Source organism: Theropithecus gelada, chromosome 16 (assembly GCF_003255815.1).
Source record: "Theropithecus gelada isolate Dixy chromosome 16, Tgel_1.0, whole genome shotgun sequence".
NCBI lineage: Eukaryota > Metazoa > Chordata > Mammalia > Primates > Cercopithecidae > Theropithecus > Theropithecus gelada.
In genome coordinates this window covers 74,549,388-74,570,666 of record NC_037684.1, presented here as the reverse complement: position 1 = coordinate 74,570,666, position 21,279 = coordinate 74,549,388, and the positions used below count along the sequence as shown (strand labels likewise).

General features: G+C 55.9%; 1 protein-coding gene and 1 pseudogene across 1 annotated transcript; both read right to left on the bottom strand.

Moving 5' to 3' along the window:
* Positions 1 to 1,756: 1,756 nt before the first annotated feature.
* On the bottom strand, positions 1,757 to 11,178 carry LOC112610188 (annotated as a pseudogene).
* A 466-nt stretch (positions 11,179 to 11,644) lies between these two features.
* On the bottom strand, positions 11,645 to 19,608 carry TBC1D28 (TBC1 domain family member 28). Its single transcript, XM_025363192.1, is given in 9 exon segments — positions 11,645 to 11,780; positions 13,044 to 13,153; positions 13,489 to 13,596; positions 13,798 to 13,878; positions 14,355 to 14,394; positions 16,192 to 16,274; positions 16,454 to 16,529; positions 16,808 to 17,175; positions 19,471 to 19,608. Coding segments are annotated over 7 exon segments (633 nt in total). The 5' UTR covers position 16,529; positions 16,808 to 17,175; positions 19,471 to 19,608.
* Positions 19,609 to 21,279: the final 1,671 nt, after the last annotated feature.

Below are 21,279 nucleotides of genomic sequence, written 5' to 3'. Positions count from 1 at the left end.
GAGGTGAGTCATCGCTGAATTCGAGAAAGTGCCCTGGGAGAGCCTATGGGTCCCATCACAGCACCGGTGGGGCTCAAGGGGCACTGAGCTGTGCAGGCACACAGAGCTCAGAGCCCCCGAATCCCAGCTGTACTGGGATGTCACCACTCACTGGTTGTGTGACCTTGGGAAGTCAATGAACCTCTCTGGGCCTCCGTGTCCTCACCTGTAAAATGGGGTGAGATGTCACAGGTGGTGAGGGTTCAGAGATCCATCAGAGGGGACCTGAATGCAGGAAGCACTTTCTCCTGCTGTCGAGGCTGGTTCCAGTGTTCGGCTGCACTGTCTGGAGCTGAGGGTCCTTTCTTCCTGGTGTTGGGCAAGCGCACAGCCATCGCCTCACCTCAGTCATGACTTCCCTACCTGGGGTCCTGTTCCCCCAGAGCTTGGCTCTCCTGCCCCTGACACCAGTGTGTCTTTGTGGCAGATGGCTTGGGCCTCCCTGCACATTCATAAAGACAAATGCTAAATACAATAACTTTACAGTAACTAGATAATATTTATCAATATAAATATATAAATTAACATGGGTAATAAAATCATAATCAATACTGTTAGGTAGTGTTTCCTGAGTGCCTTCGATGTTCTGGACCCTGTGCTGAAGAAGCACTTTCCACGGATCTTCCCACTTCCTCCGCACTCCACCCGTGCGCGAGGTGGGTACATCACGATCCCACCTTGCAGGTGAGGGAACTAAGGCCCAGGGAGGTCGCGCCAGCTCTCTGGCTGCAGAGTGGTCTCTGGTGTAGGCCAGGCGCTCTCACCAAGACGCCTGCACTCTTTGCTGCCTTTCCCAGGGATCAGGGCCACACAGCTGAGGGTCCCCTCCAAGGTGGTGTCTCAGGCCCGGTGTCTGGCCCTCTCAGGGCCTGGAAATCCTGTTGCCCCCCAGCCCAGTGGCCCTGGGGACTTGTGGAGTCCTCTGTGCCATGCTGCAGGTGGGTGGGGCACTGGCAAGGCAGAGTGAGAGCTTCGGTGTGACTTTGGAGCACTTCTGTCATTTTTTCCCCCCAAATGAGACAGGATCTTGCTCTGTTGCCCAGGCTGGAATGAAGTGGTGCAATTATAACTCACTGTGGCCTGGACCTTCCGGGTTCAAGCGATCCCCCCCAAACGCCTGGGTAGCTGGGACCACAGGCCCATACCACCTTGCCTGACTAATGATTTAATTTTTGGTAGAGATGGGGTCTCCTCATGTTGCCCAGGCTTCATGTCATTTTCTGAACCTGTTTCCCTCCCACCTTAAAAATGGAGCAAACAACCCCTCATGGGAACCAGTGTCCTCTACTCCTGTGCTTTCTGGGGCGTCTTGCCCAAGCTCCCTGGGAGCCTGACCCTCAGAACCCGGGTTTGCTGCAGGGCCTACACCCAGCCCCAAGCCCTCAGTGGCTGAGGAACGATGGTCGAACAGGCAAGGAATGGACGCGCGAGCGCCAGTGAGTGCTCTGTTCCACAGGAGGCCACGGCCGCCTTGGTGCCAAGGGACAAGCTGTTCCCTGGAGTTTACTTCCCAGTGTTCTGGGAAGCATCCAGCTGCAGACAGCAGCCTGGGGGAAGTGCGTCCTGGCTGCCCCCACCCCTGGTCTCATGCTGGCACAGCGGGACCAGGGGCACAGGGTGGGGAGATGGGGGTGTCTGTGGCCAGGCCTCCCAGGTTGGCTGGAGGTGCTCATCAGGCTCCCAGTGGGTACTCCCAGTAGGTCTCTTTGTCCTCTGGTCACTTCCTGCCTGCGGGAGGCCGCTGGGCCTGGACCAGCGCTGCCCACAGCCAGCAGGGCCCTGGTCCACCCCCATGGGCCTTGAGCTGCTGAGCACTGATGCCACAGGGTGGTGCCAAGACACCTTCTGGAGAGGACCCGGAAGGCCTGGCCAAGGGTGGGTGCCGTGGTGCTGTGGTCCCTGCCCAGGGGATGCCTGGCTGGTGCAGGAAAGAGGAAGGTGGTCCTGGAGGCAGCACTGCCTTGATCTACCCACAGGAGCGCACTGGACAGGGATCCTGTGAGTGTGGGATCGGGGTCCTCCAGGCCCCATCTGCCCCCGCATGCCCTGTGGCATCGAGTAGGTGTCTTAGTCACTCTGATGTCTGCATCTTCCTCTGTGAAACGGGGTGTGACGGGACTCCCTCTAGGGCTCCTGAGATCCTGGCATGTGTAGCTCTGTGTCAGGCACAGTTCTAGGCCCTCTGCCTTCACTGGGCCTAGGTAGCCTCCTACCAAAGGAGGATGAGAAGACACAGAGAGGCCGAGCAATTGCCTGAGGTCACACACCTGCCCAGTGGATTGGAGCTGATGATGAGACGAAATTTTTGGGAGGGAGTAAATGTATTTTGCCTTTAGGGATAATATGAACATTTGAAATTTAGAGGGAACTGTATGATATGAAGATTTCTTCTAAGATTTTCTTCCATGGTAAACAATTACCATGCTGTAGGGAAGGCTCCATGCCATAGAATGGTGGGCCACCTCTAGGAGCTGAGAACAAATCTCCACTGACAGGCAAAAAGAAACCAGAATCTTCAGTCCTGTAACTACAGGAACTGAATTCTGACAAAAACCACTGAGCTTGGAAAATGGCCTGAAATAACAGCTCTGCATCCAACTTGGAAAGGAAAACCTCAAATTCTCTTTGTCTGCAGATGATACAATCTTCTATTTGGAGAAACCTAAAGACTGTACCAGAAAACTAATAGAATAGTTAAACAAATTGAGTTAAGTTACAGGATACAAAATTAACGTACGAAAATCAGTAGTATTTCTCTATATTATACTACAGAACTATAGTAATCAAAACAGCAATGGACTAGCATAAAAACGGACACATAGACCAATGGGAAAGAATAGAGAACCCAGAAATAAATCCCCACGCTCCCGGGCCCTTTCCTGTCTCCCCTTGTGTTCAGGGGTGGCTGTTGCTCTGAGAACATTAGAACTGGGAAGAGAGATGGAGCCATGTGCATTCTTGGTGGGCATTACTCTAAACTTTTGTATCCAAGTTAATCCCCCTTATTCACTGTGGCATTGCCTGTCTAAGCAGTGCCCTGTGACTGCTGTTAAAGAACTTCTTACCTGAAGCAGGCAGTGGCCATGGGCACTGCCCCTTGCATTAGGTCTTGTGTTTGATGTGCTCTTGTGAATTTACTTTGTTAGAGCAAAATATTTCCATGATGGGCTTGGGAATCTCTTCCTTTAGCTCCCAATCTGCTATGAAATTCAGGAAACCGTTTTTCCTGTTTCCTAGTACACTCCTATGTAGGTGTTGATTGTTTCAAAGTGTGTCTGAGCACTGAGGTGACCACCCCCTGGGTGACCCCAGACTCATTCACACCATGTATGAAAAATCGCCTGCATTTCTGAGATGCTGGCTGCCCTTTCAGTGCTTCACAGGAAGACACATGGGCTTTCCCTCTTCAGATGCCTGAAGGGAGCGCTTTGAGCTGAGTGGTACGTGACCTCCCTCCAGCCCCGGGGCCCTCCGTGGACCTGGGCTCCCTGGCAGGCACTGGAACCTCCCTGGATGTTCCCTCCTGCACCAGCACCACTGCAACATATAGACCCAAGTATGATTTACTTTGGCTTGATGTGTATACTTTTCATTGTGTAAAACCACCGTTCTTTTGACAATTCAAGAGACTGTTTTTTTACTATAACTTTGAAAACAAAAATTGTAACAAAAACATTCCCATGACTGTGCTGTGGTTGGAGACTTTATTACCAACATATTTACACCTTCCTTTTCTCTCAATTTCAGGAGCTGTTTCAGGACTCCTCCTCCTCCCCTAATAACTTGAGTCTTTCCTATGTCATAATAAAGCTACATTTTCTTCTGAAAACTGGCAGGTTGTCCCTTCCTAACACAGACAGCCCAGGAGAGGGTGGCAGGAGGGAGAAGAGCAGCCAGGGCACACCGGCCTGCATGGGGGCGTCCCTGGTTGGAGTCAGTGGCCAGAGCTGCAGGCTGGCTTTGTGCCTAAAGTCTTGTCTGGGTGTCAGGAAGGCCACGCACTCACATTTCATCCCTTTTTGTGACTGGTCTGCTGCTGGTTGACCCTCATTCCTCCTTTTTTGGGCAAGAAGGTGACATTCAGGATTCAGGACAGCCTTCTGACTTGGGTGTGCATGAAAGTCACTTGAGGTGGCCAGGCACGGTGGCTCACCCCTGTAATCCCAGCACTTTGGGAGGCCAAGGCGGGTAGATCACAAGGTCAGGAGATTGAGACCATCCTGGATAACATGGTGAAACCTCGTTTCTACCAAAAATACAAAAAAAAAAAAAAAAATTAGCCAGGCATGGTGGCGGGCGCCTGTAGTTCCAGTTGCTGGGGAGGCTAAGGCAGGAGAATGGCATGAACCTGGGACGCGGAGCTGGCAGTGAGCCAAGATCATGTCACTGCACTCCAGCCTGGGTGACAGAGACTCCGTCTCAAAAAAAAAAAAAAAAAAAAGAAAGTAACCTGGGGCCCTTGATGTGCAGGAATCCTTGCCAGCCTTAGATTGCAAGCCCCAGGCTATAGTATAGCAATGTGCATTTTGTAGCAAGCTCCCTGCGTGATTGGAGAATCACAAATGGAAAGAAATACTATAATCAGTGGAGAGAAGATGTGCACAGTTATTCAAGTGCATGGTTCTGTGACATACCACAAGGTGGGGGTGGACCTCTATGATGTCTTCTCCTAGCAGCCCCCACATATTTCCCCTGCCCTCAGTGGGCCAGGAGTCTCCTGCTTGGCTTCATCTTTGATTTTGAAGCCTCTAAGTTCTGAAGTTCTGCCCCCTCCTTTTTCAGATGCCTCTGTGGCAAACCTTTGTTATTTGACTTTACTTTTATTTGACAGAGCTCCCTCTGACACCCAGGCTGGAGTGCAGTGGTATGATCTCGGCTCACTGCAAGCCCCGCCTCCTGGGTTCACACCATTCTCCTGCCTCAGCCTCCCGAGTAACTGGGACTACAGGTGCCTGCCACCTCGCCTGGCCAGTTTTTTGTATTTTTAGTTAAGACGGGATTTCTCCGTGTTAGCCAGGATTGTCTGGATCTCCTGACCAGATCCTTGATCCTCCTGCCTCAGCCTCCCAAAGTGCTGAGATTACAGGCATGAGCTACCAGGCCCAGCCTATTTGACTTTCTTTATATGGAAACACCAAGAACACCAGAGAACGCTCCAGGGTTTCAGACTTAGTTCTGTCTCTTCATATTAAATAGAACCAATGTTGTGTTCCCCTGGGGGAAGCTTCACTCTGCCTGGGTCCTCAGACCTTCCAACCAGCAAAGCTCCATTTCTCCAGGACAGGCATAGGAAAACTTTGTGACTGAGACATTTGGTGCAATACTGAACATCATCCACTTTCACACTTTCACTTTCAGAACTACACCTTCTGGCTGTCAGGGAGTCAACACTGTACACTGGTTTCCAGTAGAAAGCATAACATTTATCTTGTAAAACAAACCATCACTTCAGCAACTCCAGTTACGATCGCAACTAAGTGATCCTAAGCCAAGCCCAGTTGCTTCCAGGTGGTGGCTGATGTAGTGAGAACAGTTAGTTCCCTGGTCAGGGGCCACTGCTGCATGTCCCTCGCTGTGAATGAAATGACCTGGTCAAAAGCAATGCCATGTGGGCTGCCATGATGGTGACAGGAAGGATGTGTAAGTCTATATCCAGGTAGGGGCTCCCTGCAGTGAAGGCCAATCTCAGCTCCCTCCACAGTGTGGGCAGCCTGCCCACAGGTGGCCAGCCGGTCCTCCTGGGAAACAGTGCCAGCCCAGGGATTGACATCAAGTCCCTCATCAGCAGATGGGATGCTCGGCAGTGGTGTTAGCCTGGTCAGCCTTGGTCAGGGCACATGCAGCATGCTGAGCCTCTTGTGTGCCATGCCTGTCTGATGGTCACTTTGTCCCCAACCTAATGTGGTGGCCAGGGAAAGAGGCTGACTGCATCTACCTGGTGTGCCATTTTGCCCACCTTTTATCAAGAGCATCCTCTGCAGGGATTCTCTTTGGTGGAACAATGGAAATGTGGATGAAACCACCTTCACAGTCTGAGCTGCTGAGGCTCCTCTGCCTTCTGGGAAGCCCGACTGGAAGGTGCTTGGCAGTGATAGCTGCTATGGCTGCAGCAGCGGCTAGGCTGCAGGACGAGGCTTCCAGGAGGGGGGTGGTGTGGTAGGCAGGGCCTCAAAGCCTCCAGGTGGCATGTTGGGGCATTGTTGGGCCAGGCTTTGGGGTGCAGACTGTCTGCAGTGCAGTGATGGAGTTGGGAAGAGGCGTCAGTGTTCACAGCTGTTAACCCCTTGTGCCAGCCGCCCATATCATCACTGTATGGGCTCAGCATCTCTGGCCCTGCTTGTCCAGGTTGTCTGATGTGAATTCTCGCAGCACCCAACGCTCGCTGTGCCCTGGTCCCCTGTGTGGTCACCTGGGGGCCTATGGTGCCCCTCTCCTCCTAGTACTCAGGATGAAGCCAGGTCCCTCTGGGCCGGGGACTTGGGCCCTGGAGGAGGGGCTGTGACCCACAGATGGGGTCAGGAGCCCCAGGGCACGCTGTTGGCTGGCTGGGGCTGCAGGAACTCCATGCTCAGCTCCCTCCAGAGGCCTTGATGGGACCAAGTTCACCATTGAGTATTTCCCAAGGCCCAGAAGCCAAAAATATAAAATAAAAATAAAACATCAGTAAAAAACAGCCAGCAGCCATCTGGGGCTGCAAGGCAGCTAGGCGGGTGCCACCTGGGCTCCTTCCATGCCATGTTGTTCTTCTACTGAGGGGAGTTGCAGACAGGGGACACCTTGTTGCTTGGTGTCTTTCAAAGTGCCTCCTCTCTGTCATAAACCCCGGCAGGGCCTGGTGTTGGGGTCCCAGTGGGCTTGCTGGGCGGGGTGCGTCTTTTTGTTCCAGGGCTGCTGTCCACAGAAGATGGAGAAGTGACAGAGTCCCAGGAGCTGTGTTCAAAATGGCAGCGCAGGAAACATGGACCCCCGACATGCGGGTCTGTGTGGAGCTGTGGCCTAGTGTTCCTGGACAAGTGTTTCCGTGTAATACAAAGCCTGACCTCACCAGGGGACAGGCTGCCCTCATCTCGAGCCTCTGGCCTTCCAGAGAGCAGTCTTCTGTTCTGGGCTCTGGGGAAGCCCCTTCGTGCTGATGGGCCTGGGCCTGGGCCTTGGGGACAGCCCCATTGGGCCAGCCTGGGAGAGGACAAGGCTTTTGTCCCAGGGGGACTGATGGCATGAGCTCCGGGAGCTGAGCTGGTGGAGTGGGGACGGCCAGTCTGTCTCCTTCACAGAGGGTCTCAATGCCAGGGAACACCCTCGAGGACATCTGCTCGGCTGAAAAAAAGAAGCAGACATGGTCAGCATCTTCTCCAAGCCCATCTGGTCTCTTGAGGGCTATGCCCCATAGGCCTGGGTCTCTGGAGTCCTCTGGGTCCCTGTGCGGCCCCCTGGCCTGACACTGAGGACGCCCCTGCAGGCTGCTGATCCCAGGGCGAGGGCTGTGTGCAGTCTGGGGTGGGGGAGCTTTCGGGGAACCTCAGGTCGCTCCTGAAATGCCCCCAGGGTTCAGGGTGGCTCAGGGCTTCCTGCCTCACACCCTCACCTCAGGGCAGTTTGGCAGCCCCGATTCAGGGCTCAGGTGTGAGGGACCTGCATCGTCACCCAGCCCCCTTGTCACCTCACATGGGGGTCTGTCTCCACAGCGGGTGAGAAGTGAATGGGCACATGTTCCCCTCTACCCTCCAGGCCGCCCACCCCATGCCAGGGCTGCAGCTATCCCACACCCGGCTGAACTCTTGGTTCTGGCTCTGGGTCAGGGATTCTCCCAATGCCCTCTGCCCGAATCCTCTCTGGGTCAGGGACACTGATTCTCTTGTCCCCCTGGCTTGTTGTTTTGACACCCTTGGGGGGACACTAGAGAATGAGGGGTCCCTGCCGCTTGGAGGTGGGGGTAGGGGCTTTCACAGTGGGGTCTGACTGCCCCAGTGTACCTCAGGGCCCTTTGAGGAGGAGAGGACAATGTGGAAAGTGGGGAAGGGGTGTTGGGGGGTCCTGCCCATGGCCCCTGTCTGTCCACGCAGCATGTCCAGCATGCACACACTTGCGCTCAGCACCTGCCCACCCATTTGACTTTCTTAGAGTAGAGGAGGAAGAGGAGGAAGAAGAGGTGCAGGAAGAAGGCCAGGTAGGAAGGTTGATGGGGACAAGGCACTCCCCACCAATGACTGCCCCAGAGGGTGACTCGGGAGGGGACCTGGTGCTGGGGCTCACCTGGGGGTGGCAGGTCCCAGTGTTTCCTTGTGAGTTCCTTCATGGAGGTTTGAAGGTTCCTGAGGACCGCGTTGTCCTCCAGGGCCCAGCTCTGAGAGAGTCGCTCCTGAAATTCCCAGACGGTGCTCCAGGAAAGCTTCATGAGGCGCTCTAGGGACAGGGCAGGCATTAGGCCAGGAGGGTTCCCTGGGAGGGGTCGTGCCTGCACCCCATTTCCACCAGGCCCACCTCCCACTGGGTGGTGCCTGCTTCTTTGCTTCTTTTTGGCCACCCTGAGGTCCAGCTGTGAACAGGAGGCTACAATTAGGGAAGGCCGGGCAAGGAAGTGCTCACCACACTCCTGACTTCCATCTGGGTCATGTGGGGGGTGCACTTAGTGTCATCATGCCTTGCCCAACCCACCAGGCCAGACCCCCCATCCAGATGGAGCAGGCAGTGTAAGGACACTTCCCTCAGGCCAGCTGGGGTCTGTCCCATGTGTTCCCCCAAGCACCCTCAGGTACATGGGACTTACTCCTATGTATTTTGAATGATGTATGCGCCATGGCCGTCAGCACCCACTCACCCTCCAAGATAAACACATCCCACAGTCTCAGGGTGAGCCCGAAGGACTTCTGTGGAGACAGCAGGTGTGGGAGGACCTGGCCTTTCCAAGTTGGGGCCGGTGGCCTGAGCAGGGCCCACTGGGGTTTCAGTCCCCTGGAGTGCTGGGGACCCCTCTCCATGGGATGAGACCCCCCATAAAACTGAGTCAGACAAGGTCTTGTAGCTCCTTATGGGGTGCTCATCTCAGCAGCGCTGTGGCTTCTGGAAAGAGGGGCTTCCTGAGGACTTCAGGCTTCCCTGGGCCCTCCCAAGTCCTGCCCCAATCTGCCCACGAGGCTGGGCCTGAGCCCTGGCCTCTGCCATGGGATGCCCCCTCTTGGGCAGGGCCTGGCTTGTGAGCCCTGCAGGGACCTGCCTGTGCCTCCTGTGGGCTGGGGGGGAGCCAGGTCCTCCTGGGGGAGCTGGACCTCTGAGCTGAGGGAGTTGGGCACTGTGGGGCAGGAGAGTCCCTGGGCTGGGGTCTCCCTGTGCCTCTTTACCCCATCAAGGAAACACCGGAGGAGACTTGTCAGCATGGAACCCTCAATGCACAGCCCTTCCTTGCCTTGAAAGGAGGAGCAGAGGTGCTCAGGGCCCCCTGGGCTGCCCTGAAATCCTCCCATTTCCAAGTCCCTCTGCAGACCCTTCCTCAAGGAGCAGAACCCAAGGCAGTGGCCAGGGCTCCGACACCTGCCCCATGCATGGATGCCCAGGGGACACACATCCTTTAGCCTTGCTCAGCTGCAGCTCAGCATTGGTACCAGTGCCTCTGCCTCTGCCAGGGGAGGAAAAGGAAACCCAATGCTGAACCCATGGGGAATCCCCATCCCAGGTCAGGCCGTGGCTGGGACTCAGCCTCTTGCCAGCACCATGAGGGACTCGAGCCTCCCCTGGCCTATGGGACCCAGAGCCTCTGGGGAGGAGTGGAGGGTGTCACCCACTCACCAGGTATCTCATGATCTTCAGGAAGGACTTGTGTAACACCTGCTCCTGGTGCGATAGGAGCCTCCCAAGCTGTGCAGTATTTGGGCTGTAGAATACTGAGAAGCCCCTGACCCAACACCCCATCAGACCCCACTCCCAAGATATGGAGGCATCAGCTGGAAGAGCTGGGCAGGGTGGGGAACCCTGGACCCCGAGGCCTCCCTCCCTCCCATCTGGTAACCCCAGCTTGCAGCCTTAGCCCTGGGGAGGAAGGCCCTGGCTGGAGGCACTGCCCAGTGGCATCCTGGGTCCAGGTGCCAGGAGGCAGCCTGCCTTTGACACCATGAGGCAGGTGCCAGCGGGGAGAACAGGGTGGGAGCTGGGGGCTGTGTGACCGTCTCTTGGATGTGGGGTCAGCCTGGGGGACATGGGATGGGCAGACACTGCCATCTTGGCTTTGTTGGCCCATCTGTAGGGAGGGAAAGTGGCTGGGAGCACAGCCAGCTGGGAGGCAGGAGGACACTCAGGGAAGTGAGTGGCACCTGCACAAAGTCGGGGCTGGCTTCATGCAACAGAGGGCAGCCAGAGGGAGGTATCCATGTCCTCTGATGTTAGGGATGAAAGGTATCTGGCTTGAGGTGTGGAGGTCCCTGTCCAGACCCACGCTGCTGTGGGACCTCAGCAGGGACATCCTGGAGGCTCCAAACAAGCTGGGATACAAGGAAGACACCTTGCCTGGAAGTTGGGGTCACTGACCAGGGTGGCCGTCCCCTGGCGTGGCTGTGTAAGGCCTCGGGGGCAGCTGTCCACCTACCCTGCAGGGAGTGCCTCTCACCAGCCAGCAGCTGGGTCAGCGCCCAGAAAGCATCTTCCTCTGGCAGATACAGGAGGAGGATGGCAGTGATGAGGCTCAGGTCCCTGTGGTAGCCCACCTCCTGTGAGAGCCAGAGTCACTGTGGAACGATGTCACCTGGGAGGACTGAGGCCACCTGGGAGGACTTATGTCACCAGAGATGGCAGAGGTCCTTGGGGACACCTGCCTCAGGCCCCAGGGGATTTGAGGTGCAGCCTCCACACCCCTCCCCTGGCACTGGGCATGAGGACTGAGCAGGTCACGCACGACTCAGTTGACAAGGAGCCTGGGGGCACTCCTGCAGCGAGCGTCCAAGCTCACATGGCCCGAAAGGGCACAGTCAGGGATTGTTCATGCTCCCTGACCTGGGCCAGGCTGGGGAGGCCACTATGCCAGGCCTGGGGCAGCACCTCTGAACTGCACCTGCCACGAGGGCAGGCAGCGGGGCACTGACCACCACACAAAGGGTCCTGCAACCGCCCAAGGGCTGCCTGCCAGACACAGGGGGTGGCTGGGTCCTCCATGTGGACAGCTCATGCGGTCGGCTCAGCGGCTGTCCCTGCCTGGAATGGTCTGAAAAGTGGGTGCCACGCAGGAGCAGCCACCTGGGTGACCCCCTCCCTATCTGCTATGCTCCTATGGGGTCTGGGCAAAGGGGAAATTGGATCATTGCCAAGTTTCCAGTAAGAAGAGGCTCCCCCAGGATGCAAACTCATTTCATGACAAGAGCCTGGTCCATCAGGCACCTCAGCAACTTCTCAAACCTGTCTCCTATGAGGACCATCCTGCGAGGTCCTGAGGACCATCCTATGAGGCCCCTGACAAGCTCCTAGGCTTTGGGGCAACATCTTGAGAGGAAGGTCATTTCTTCATCTGAGACGTGGTGTTTGGGTCCAGGTGACAGCAGGAGTCTGGGCCTCAACCCTTTTCTGCCAGCAGTGAGCTTGAGTCCTCCCTACTACGTGCTGGTGGGTCACGAACACTGAATTTTCAAGAAGTGCTGACACCCCTGAGAGACACCCATGCCTGTGAATATGGGCACGTGGCCCAGGAATATCGCTGCCTGGGAATACTCGCAGGGTTATATGCAGAATAGGCCACAAGGATGTCACATAATTCCTGCTGCCTAGAAAAGAGGGAAAAGAGGGTTTTGTTTGTTTTGTGCAGATGCTGTCAGTTTCGTTTTGTCTACAGACCTGGACAACAAACACAATTCTGGATTCAGATGATCCCCCAGATAAGCAGGGGGCTCTTCAAGACACCTGAGTTTGTAGGTGTTTTTCAGTAAAATCCACATTCTTTGCAATGCAAATATCACAGATGTAAAGTTGGATCAGTGATCATTTTCATTCTGGTTGATTTTTTCTTTCCTTTTTTCTCGGTTTGGACACACGGAAGTCCAGTTTTTGGGATGTGCAGTTCCATGGTTCTGAACCAATGTGCAGAGCCTCCCGTCCACCACTGCAGCCCCTCCCAGAGCAGCTCCTTCATCCTCCAAGTCCCCAGCATGTCCCCTTTGCAGTCAACATCTCCCAGCTCCGTCAGCGCCTGGCCATCCTGACCTGTTCTCTGTCTCTATGGTTGCCCTCATCCAGAATGGCCGATGAATTGGAACCCCACGGTGGTAGTCTGATGGGTCTGGCTTCATTCCCTCAGCAACACACATCTGAGATCCACCCATGTTCCTGCGGGCATCAGGGGTTCATTCCTTTTCCTCACCGAGTCATCTCTATCTGAAGAGAGGAACCCCCTTCCTCCCCAGTTCCTGTGTTGAAGATCATCTCAGTAGCCTCCAGGTGTGAGTGACAGTCAACCAAGCAGTGAACGTGGCGTGCAGGTTTTACTTGGACGTCGGTTTTCAAATCAGTGTGGTCAATATCTGTGACACTTTGGGGACGTGTGGTACGAGGCCACCGAGCTTTGTGAGCCACAGCCCATCTGACTTACAAAGTGGTTGTGCCCTGTTGCGTGCCCACCAGCCATGGATGAGAGTTTCCGGGGTCCCGCATCCCGGTATTTTGGGCTGTCAGTGTTGCCCAGGAAGGCTCCTGAGCCCCACCATCCTGCTACCTTTCCATAGGTCCCTACCCTGGGTAGTTGTGGGTCATGGAGAGCACTTTTCACCGTCTGCATTATTATTATTATTTTTTCCTGCCTTCCATCTCCTTGGGAGTCACCTGGGTTCTGGCCCTACACGTCTCAGCCCAACCCAGGGCTTAGAGCCGGGGAGGTGCGCAGTCCATGGTGCTGGCTGCTCCCTGGGCCAGGAGAGCCCTTGGTGGCTCTGTCACCCCTCCTGGGTGACCCTGGCCTCTGCCCTGGGGACACCCTCATTCCTCTGGATTGCCCCCATCTTCCCTGTGACCCCTGCAGCCCTCATAGGCCTTACTTGACTCCAGATCTTTGTATGAACGTCATATGGTTCTGTAGGGTGCTGCTGACATCTAGCTCGATGCGGTGGGTGATCCTGGAGGACCTCTTGCCCTTCTCCTTCATGACCTGTAGGGCAGGGCCAAGAGGAGGAAGCAGCCTCAGAATGACAAAAAGACTCCTTGCCCCAAACAGCAGTCATCTGTCAGTCAGCACTTCTGGAAGGAAGCGAGGAAGGTTTCCTTCTGCAGAAAGCTCCTTTTTGCCTTGTTTCTGATGCCAGGGAGGTTCAGCAGAGCCCAGCGCACCTGAGGTGCCTGAGTCACCATCTGTGCCCAGGATGCGTGTCTGACCACAGCCTCCACCCCCAACCCAAGCTTGACGTTCCCTCTAGCTGGAGTCCTGGGCTCCTGATACAGCCTGGCTTGTTTGTCCTGCCCTGGCTGAGTGTGGGAGGGCCTTACCTTATAGTTCCCTGGGTTCTGGGACTTGACTTTGTCAGTATCTAGCAGGAGTGACCATGCCCAGCCCTGCACCGCCAGAGGAATGCCTTCGTTCACTCTTTGAAAAAGCTACAGACAGAAGAACACTCCAGTGAGACAGGACGCAGGGCACTCCAGGGAGGAAAGCTGGCGAACAGGCCTGCTGTTGTATGGTAAGAACAGGGTGCCATCCACCCACTGAGAGGCAGACTGTGCCAGGTCACAACCGTGGGTGCCTGTCTCCTGGCTATGCAGAGAGCAGTCACGGGGGCCACTCCCTCCCCATGTTACCTTCTTGCTGCTCCTATATTTTGTTCAGTCTGCAAGCATCTTTCGCCACTTGTTGGTACATTTACTTTCCTTACATCTTTGCTGTCAAATGAACCATGATGGGGTTAGCGGAGCTGCCAGGCCTCTGACAGGGGCCCGTGGATGCTGGGTCCTGGGCTTTGGGGCCCTGAAGGGACCCAACCTGAAGGAGCCAGGAAAGGGCAGACCCCGGGGGCTGAGACCCTCTGAAGGAACTGGAGCTGGTGGTCTGGACTGGTGATGCCAGGACACGCCATCCTCAGGGCACAGATGCTCCCAGTTTTGGTCAGGTCCCAGCCTTCAGCTGGGGACTTGGTGCAATCAGGCAGTGGACTCTGAGCAAAAACTGCAATTCTTGGTTTGGGTTTTGGTCAAGCCCACATGGGAACAGAGTCCAGCAGGAAAGGCCGCCCCTCCCAGTGACAGTCGTGGCCAACTCACCACTGCCCGGGCCCATGGGCCACCCCCTCTGCCTCACCAACCACCCCTGATTCCTGGTCCCTGGACTGGCCTCCCACGCAGTAGGCACAGGCTCTTACCTTCACCTCCAGGACACTGACAGGGGGCAGTTCCGTCTCACTGAGAGGCAACCCAGGCAGAGCTGAGGACTTGCCCGGGCCAGGAGCCATCCCCCTCCCTGAGAGGGCCCCAGGGAAGGACCAGCTTATCCCCATCCACCCTAAGTCTCAGCCTGGGAGAAGACACAGAGAAGGATGGCAAGGGCCTTCCTGCAGATCTGACACCTGCGAGGCACTGGGACCCTGGAGAGGAGGGAGCCCGAGGCTGGCCTGGCAACGGCCACTCGGGGCCTGTGGGGCGCCTCGGGCTACACAATGGGGCTGCTCCTCCAGCGCTGGAGGCAACACCCTCTGTAGATGCTGAGAAATTCCAGTTCTGAGACGAGACGGGTGCCGCCCCGGGTGGGTGGCCAAGCCCTGACTTACAGCAGTGCTTTCAGAGTGACCACATCACCCACCAGAGACCAAGGAGCCTGGCGTGAGTGTTGCCCGGTGCCCTGAGGATGCACCTGGAGCCCGTGCCATCCGACACTCCCCGTAGGCCTTGCAGGGTCTGACCTCCCAGCGTGCACCTGCCTCTCCCTGCATCCTGGCCACTGACCCTGCCTGCTCCCCATCTTCCCCCATCCTCCCCAGCCCAGAGACTGTGACCCTCTTTCCGGCCACCCTGGTCCTTCTGTGACCCTTGTCCTGTCAGAACCTCTGAGTGAGACCTCCCAGATCCATCCACACCCATGCCTTGGTCACTCTCTCACTGGGCTGCTCAGCGCTGCTGGGGACACATCCAGGGCAACAGGAGTGACCAAGGGCCCTGCAGGCAGTGGGGCTGGCCCCACCACTCCCGCTCCAGCCTCAGCTGGCTCTCAGGGTCATTGGCCTTCAGCCCTCAGCCTCCTCCCAGCCACTGCAAAAACCAGGACATGGGATGCCTGGCTGTCCTCCCCCTACTGTCCTGCCTGCCCTGACTAGTCTACCCTGCGAGGTGCTGACTTAGCTAGTGGGAAGCAGAGTCTCTGGAGGGCCACGCAGAGCCTTGGGGACTGACCGAGTCCCCCCACTGAGGGGTCCCAGGTGAGCCACCGTTCCCTGCCCCACCCCGTGTGTTGTCCTCTTCAGGCTGTCAGCTTCTCCCTGGGCTGGCTTGGTTCAGGTGCGTTCCAGAAGTGGCAGGTCTCACGGGCTCACCCTGCCCCCCTCCCCCAGGCTCCTCCCTCTCCCCATCTTATGTGTCCTGAGAGGCTGGCTCCAAGCTGGGCTCCCCTTACCAGGCCCAGGTCCCTTCCCTGCACCACTCCCAGGGCCTTCAGCTACACGCTCTGTTGTCTCCCTGGCCTCAGTGAGAAGCCCAGGCCAGGGCCCTGCCCTTCTTCTTCCATAACCTACCAGGGCCAGGGCCAAGGCCTTCACTGTCCCCATGCCCCTTCCTCTTGGCTGAGGCCCCTGAGCCTTCAGAGGTCTGCTATACAGCTGCCCACAGGCCAGGCCAGGTGTACCCCCTGCCCTGTGGCCACAACCCTCAGATCTCACCAAGGCAGGCCCCAAGGAGACAGGGCCAGACCCTCAGGCTGCCCCCTCTTCTCCTGCTTACTTGGAGACCACAGTGCTGAGAGCCCAAGGGCCTGTCCTAGTCCCCTGTCTGTCCGTACCCACTCTCCCGAGCTCCCTAAACGTGTCACAAGGCTGTGCCCTAACCCTGACCACAGCCTGGACCTGCAGGAGAGCCTGGGAGAAGTTCTGACCCTGGAGAGAAGGTTGGCCCCCCAAGGAGACATGTCCTGCTTTAGAGAGGCCTTTCTAGAAACAAAACCCATCCCTGAAGTGAGACTGGTGGCTGGGGTCAGGAGGGCAGAGGTCTTACTGCACAATCCCAAGGTGATTGGTGTATTTCCCGATGTCAACCTGCTCATGCCTCATGTCCATTGCTGTCCCAGCTCCGTGTCCCTGAAACTCAGAGAAGGCCAGGATAGGGGGTGGGGGGTGAAAGGTGAGAGGTGTGGGGTCCCAGGGATGTTGGCAGCCCCTCCACGCCCTGTGATCTTATGGAGTCCAGGACCCTCTGACCAGGGCGCAGAGGGAGAGGTGAGGCCCTGCCTCCCTCGAGGGAGTGGCACGACCTGTACCTGCTCATACTTGGTAATGATGATGTTGCCTTGCTCCTGGGTAGGCAGGGTATCCAGGTCCTCATCCATCTCCATCCTGCAAGACAAAGTCATCCAAAGGCTCTGCTGCCCCTGAGAGCTCCAGAGAACAGCCGAAACACGCCCACTGCATTCCCAGACACACTCCAGTTTGATGAGCCGCATTCCACCACCCCTCCCAGATGACAAGGGGCCAGACTCAGTGACCCCACCCCTGGCTGGATCTCTGGAGTCCTTGCCTCCAACCAGTGGTGGGCTCCTTCCTGAGGACTTGAACACATGGGGACCTGGACAGAGAGGCCCATTGTCCCCGAACACCCCAAGGCGGACACACACCTGCCCTGGCAGGACAAACAGTGTCCACTTGCGGAGGGTGAAGGGCCCACGATGGGCTGTTCTGGGCACCTGGAGGCAGGTGGGGTCAGGGGCCGGACATCTCTCTAGGATCGTTCAGAAACCAGGAAGATACTCAGTTTTCTGTAGGAAGCAAGACATCTGGTGACTGCTCCGTTCTACCCCAATTCTCACTCACTCTGGCCAGTGAAGCCATTTTAGGAACAATGCCAGTCAAGGAGTTTGGTTTGGGGAAAAGATGATCTATTGACTCCAGAGCAGCCTCTGTGCTCGTGGAGACCCCGTCTCAGGTAGAGGAATGGCGGATACCACAATTCCCAGCTGTGAGTACAGGAGGGGGCTTTGTTTTCCTGGGTCACCAAGAAAGAACAAGAGAACTGTGGGGCCTTAGTCCTAGAGAACACCCGGGGGGACCATCCCTGCCGGGAATACTTGGGGCAAAGGGAGGGTAAGGCCTCTAGAGGATCAGACAGAGAGAATGGGACGCTGCGGGAGGGTTCCAGCCCTTTGACCAAGAGGGATGATCATCACCCTCCAGGCAGCCCTCCAGGGCTCCTTCATTTTCCACAACTGCCTGAGGGCGGAGGGCTCCCTGCCCCACTCCTAGACGAAGGACCCCATGTGTCCAGTGGGTCCAGCAACCATCAGTGACCGCACCTGAAGTCTGAGTTGGTGAGCCCTCCTCCTGTGGGGACCCAGCTTAGGGCCCAGACTTGGACTAAGAATTGCAACCTCCACCCCACCCACAGGGGCTCTGTCCCAGTGGCTCTTCCAGGACCAGACCCTGCCTCATTGAAGTCCAGAACTCCAGGAAGATTTGGAATCTACAGTAGGGAGGCCACAGAGGTCAGAGCTCAAGTCCAGCATGGCAAAGGGTAGGGCTGAGTGCACGGCCCGGGTCACATCTGGGTCTCTGCACCAGTCACCGCCTCTCTGAGTCTACACATCTCACCTGTGGAATGGGTACATTTGGGGACACCACTCACCCCCACGGAGTTGCTCTGAGGACAAAGGAAAAGATGGCCCACCCAGTCAGTGCAGAACATGCACCCGGTGAGTGCTCAGGGATGACCCTCCATGGCATCTGCCCAGAGGTCACTCACCTGAGTCTGCTGAGGCAGCTGTGTCTCTCTTAGAAAAGTCGTTTATGCACAGAACCAGACACCTGTGTGTGTCTTGTGTCCAAGTGCCGCACAACACAGAGGTGGGTGGGTTGGTGGGTGGGCGGTCACTCAGCACCAGTGACATTGTGGGGTCATGGCACCTGTCACAATGGACCCATTTCCCAGGTCAAGACAGCCCAGAGTCAGTGTCCTCCAGTCCCCGAGTTGTCAAAATGTGTTTGTGCAGGTGAGCATGCACGTTTATATGGGTGAACATGTGTGTGCACAAGTAGCCTCTCTGGCCGGGGCTGGCTGTCCCACTTCCATGTGCACCCAAGTCCTCATCAAGTCCTCAGCAGTGTCTCCTTCCCTTGAGGCCTGTGGCCAGCATCAGAGCATCCATGGGTCCTCCCCAACCTCAGGCCTCCCCACCCGGGGCAGTCCTGAAGATGCAGATGGGGGATAGGGGGTAGAGGGCACGGGACAGGGCCCCTCATTAGGGGGAACTCAGCTAGACTGTAAAATGCTAGGTGTGAGTGGCAGGGTCCGATTCCGCACACCTTCTCACCTCCTCCTCCCAGTAGCCTTCCAGGATGCCATGACTCATTTCTGCTACTGATGGAGGCAAGGAGGCTTTAAGGACAAACCCCGTGCCTGAAGTCACCCAGCAACTATCTGGCCAGGCCCCCACTAACCAGACCTCTGCTGGCCATGCTTTCACTGACCATTTTCCCAGTGACCAGGCCTTCTGACTAGGTCCTCACTGATCAGGCCCCTGATGACCAGGCTCCAGCTGACCACGTCCCCACTGACCAGGTTTTCGTTGACTAAGCCCCAGTGGTCACACCTCTGCTGACCAGGCCCCTGGAGACCAATTCCTCACTGACCATGTCCTCGCTGACCAGTCCCCCAGCGACTAGGCCTTCCTGACAAGGTCCCTGCTTCCCAGGCCCCAGAGCAACAGTGTTCAAGGTCCCCTACCACAACTGCCCACAGGCAGAGGGCTCCCTACTCCCAGACAAGGGACCCCATGTGTCTAGTGGGTCCCACGGAGACCATCAGTGACCATACATGAAGTCTGAGTAGGTGAGACCTCTTCCTTCAGGGACTCAGCTTAGGGCACAGACTTGGACCGAGCACCACCTCCCTCCACCCCACTCATAGGAGTTCCATCCCAGTGGCTCCTCCACGGCCAGACTCTGCCCCATCAGGAGCTGGAAAACCCCGGGCAGATTCGGAATCTAGGGCAGGGAGGCCACAGAAGTCAGGGCTTGCACAGGGCAGGGCTAAGAGCACAGCCCGGGGTCATGTCTGGGTCCCTTGGCCAGTCACCACCTCTCTGACCCTAGACACCTCACCTGTGGAATGGGTGCATTCGGGGACAGCACCTACCCCACCGAGTCCACCAGGTCAGTGCACAACAGGCACGTGGTGAGTGCTCAGGGATGACCCTCCTCAGCACCTGCCCAGAGGCCAACATTGCCCACCAGGTACTGACTGTCCCCAGGCCAGCAGGGAGGGAACAGAGCAGGTCACACTCACCTGAGTTGGCTGAGTCAGCTGTGTCTCTCATTTAGCAAAACTTCCTCTTCTCAGGACCAGACACCTCTATGTCTTGTTTCCAAGAGCTCTAGACATAGAGACGGCAGGCGGGCAGGGGGGCGAGTGCTCAGCACCAGTGACACTGTGGGATCATGACACCCATCACAATGGGCCCCTGCCTGGGTCAGCTGGGCCCAGAGTCAGCACCCTCCAAACTCTGAAGTGTCAACATGCGTGTGTGCAGTGTTTGTGCATGTGAGCATGCATGTGTATGTGGGTGAACACGTGTACGTGTATGTGTCACTGCTCTGGCCGGGCCCGGCTGCCTTACTCACATGTGCACCCAGGGCACTGGGTCACCCTTGTCACTGTCTCCCCCCGCGGGACCCATGGCCATTATTGGAACATCCACGGGTGCTCCCTAACCTCAGACCTCCCCATCCAGGGCAGTCCTGGCATTGCAGATGGAGGATGTGGACAGAGGGTTGAGGGTTGGGAGCAAAGGGCAAAGGGCAGGTCCCCTCCCTAGCAGGGGACTCAGCTAGGCTGTAAAGTGCTAGGTCTGTGCGGCAGGGCTGGATTTCACACACCTGCTCACCTCCTCCTCCCATTAGCCCTCCAGGGTGCCATGACTCATTCCCACTACAGATGCGCACGCGCGCGCGCGCACACACACACACACACACACACACACACACTTGTTGCGGATCTGCTGACTTACCTCATTGGCATGAAACGGGCTGAGCCTACAATTGTTCTGCCTTTCCCTGGATTTTTCCTTCAGTTTCTCTGACTGCTGGGTTACTGGCCTGTGTTTAGCTTCATGAACATGGGTTTCACTTTATTTTTATGGGGTTCCAGCTCTTGCTCATGGAATCCCTCCCAGTCTGTTTTGTAATCTTCCCTTTTTTACTGCCTGTGAACTTCAAGTACCAGACACAGAGAAAGCTTTGCAGAGACTGTTTACTCAGCCCCTACAATTTCCCTAGCAGGTCCCTTAATTCCCCTCACCTCCAGGGAGGGTCATTGCTGGGATCCTAGGAATCATGTGCCTTTCTCGATGGCCACAGTGGTAACCATAATAGGCAGTTCTTCCCTCTGTGCAATTCTGGAACATAAAAATCTTCTCTGGTAACAAGACTATAGAAAGCAATGGAAGCAACACTAAACTGAGAGTTTGCTGGTCTGTGTTTCTAAGAAATTTCATGTTTTTACATAACTAATGAAGAAGAAATGACTTTTCTGAGGTTCCTATCATTTACGCCGTGGACTGGACTCTTCCGTGAATGCAATTTCATTGATGGATGTGGATAATTAGCTTAACTTCAAGTAAAAGGTTAGAGAGTCAGCAAATTCTCAACATAACTTTGCTTTTTTTACACTCAAATGACATTAATCAGACAGTTGTGGGTCTCTAGAAATATATACTTGCAGGCAAAAGTTCTATATTAAAATATCCAAGTGTGGAATCCTTCGGGTGACTTATTTTTCATAAAGTAGAAATAATATTAAAATTGCAAAAATTTATTATAATTTATATTATTTGTCCTAATGGCAAAAATGAATTCAAATACATTTATGAAAGTATAATATACACAGGAATCCTATTATTCTACTACTCTGATTTATCACAAAGAGGACACACGCTTGTAGCCACCACACAGTCCAAGAAAATGAAATAAAAATAACAATCTGGAAATCCCTCTCCTGAAGGTCTGCTCCCTAACCACTGCCCATCTGTCTTGCCAAAGCAAAGAGTCACCTGGTTTTTAGCAGCCCCAGTTAGTGTTGCCTGTTTCATAAATGGAT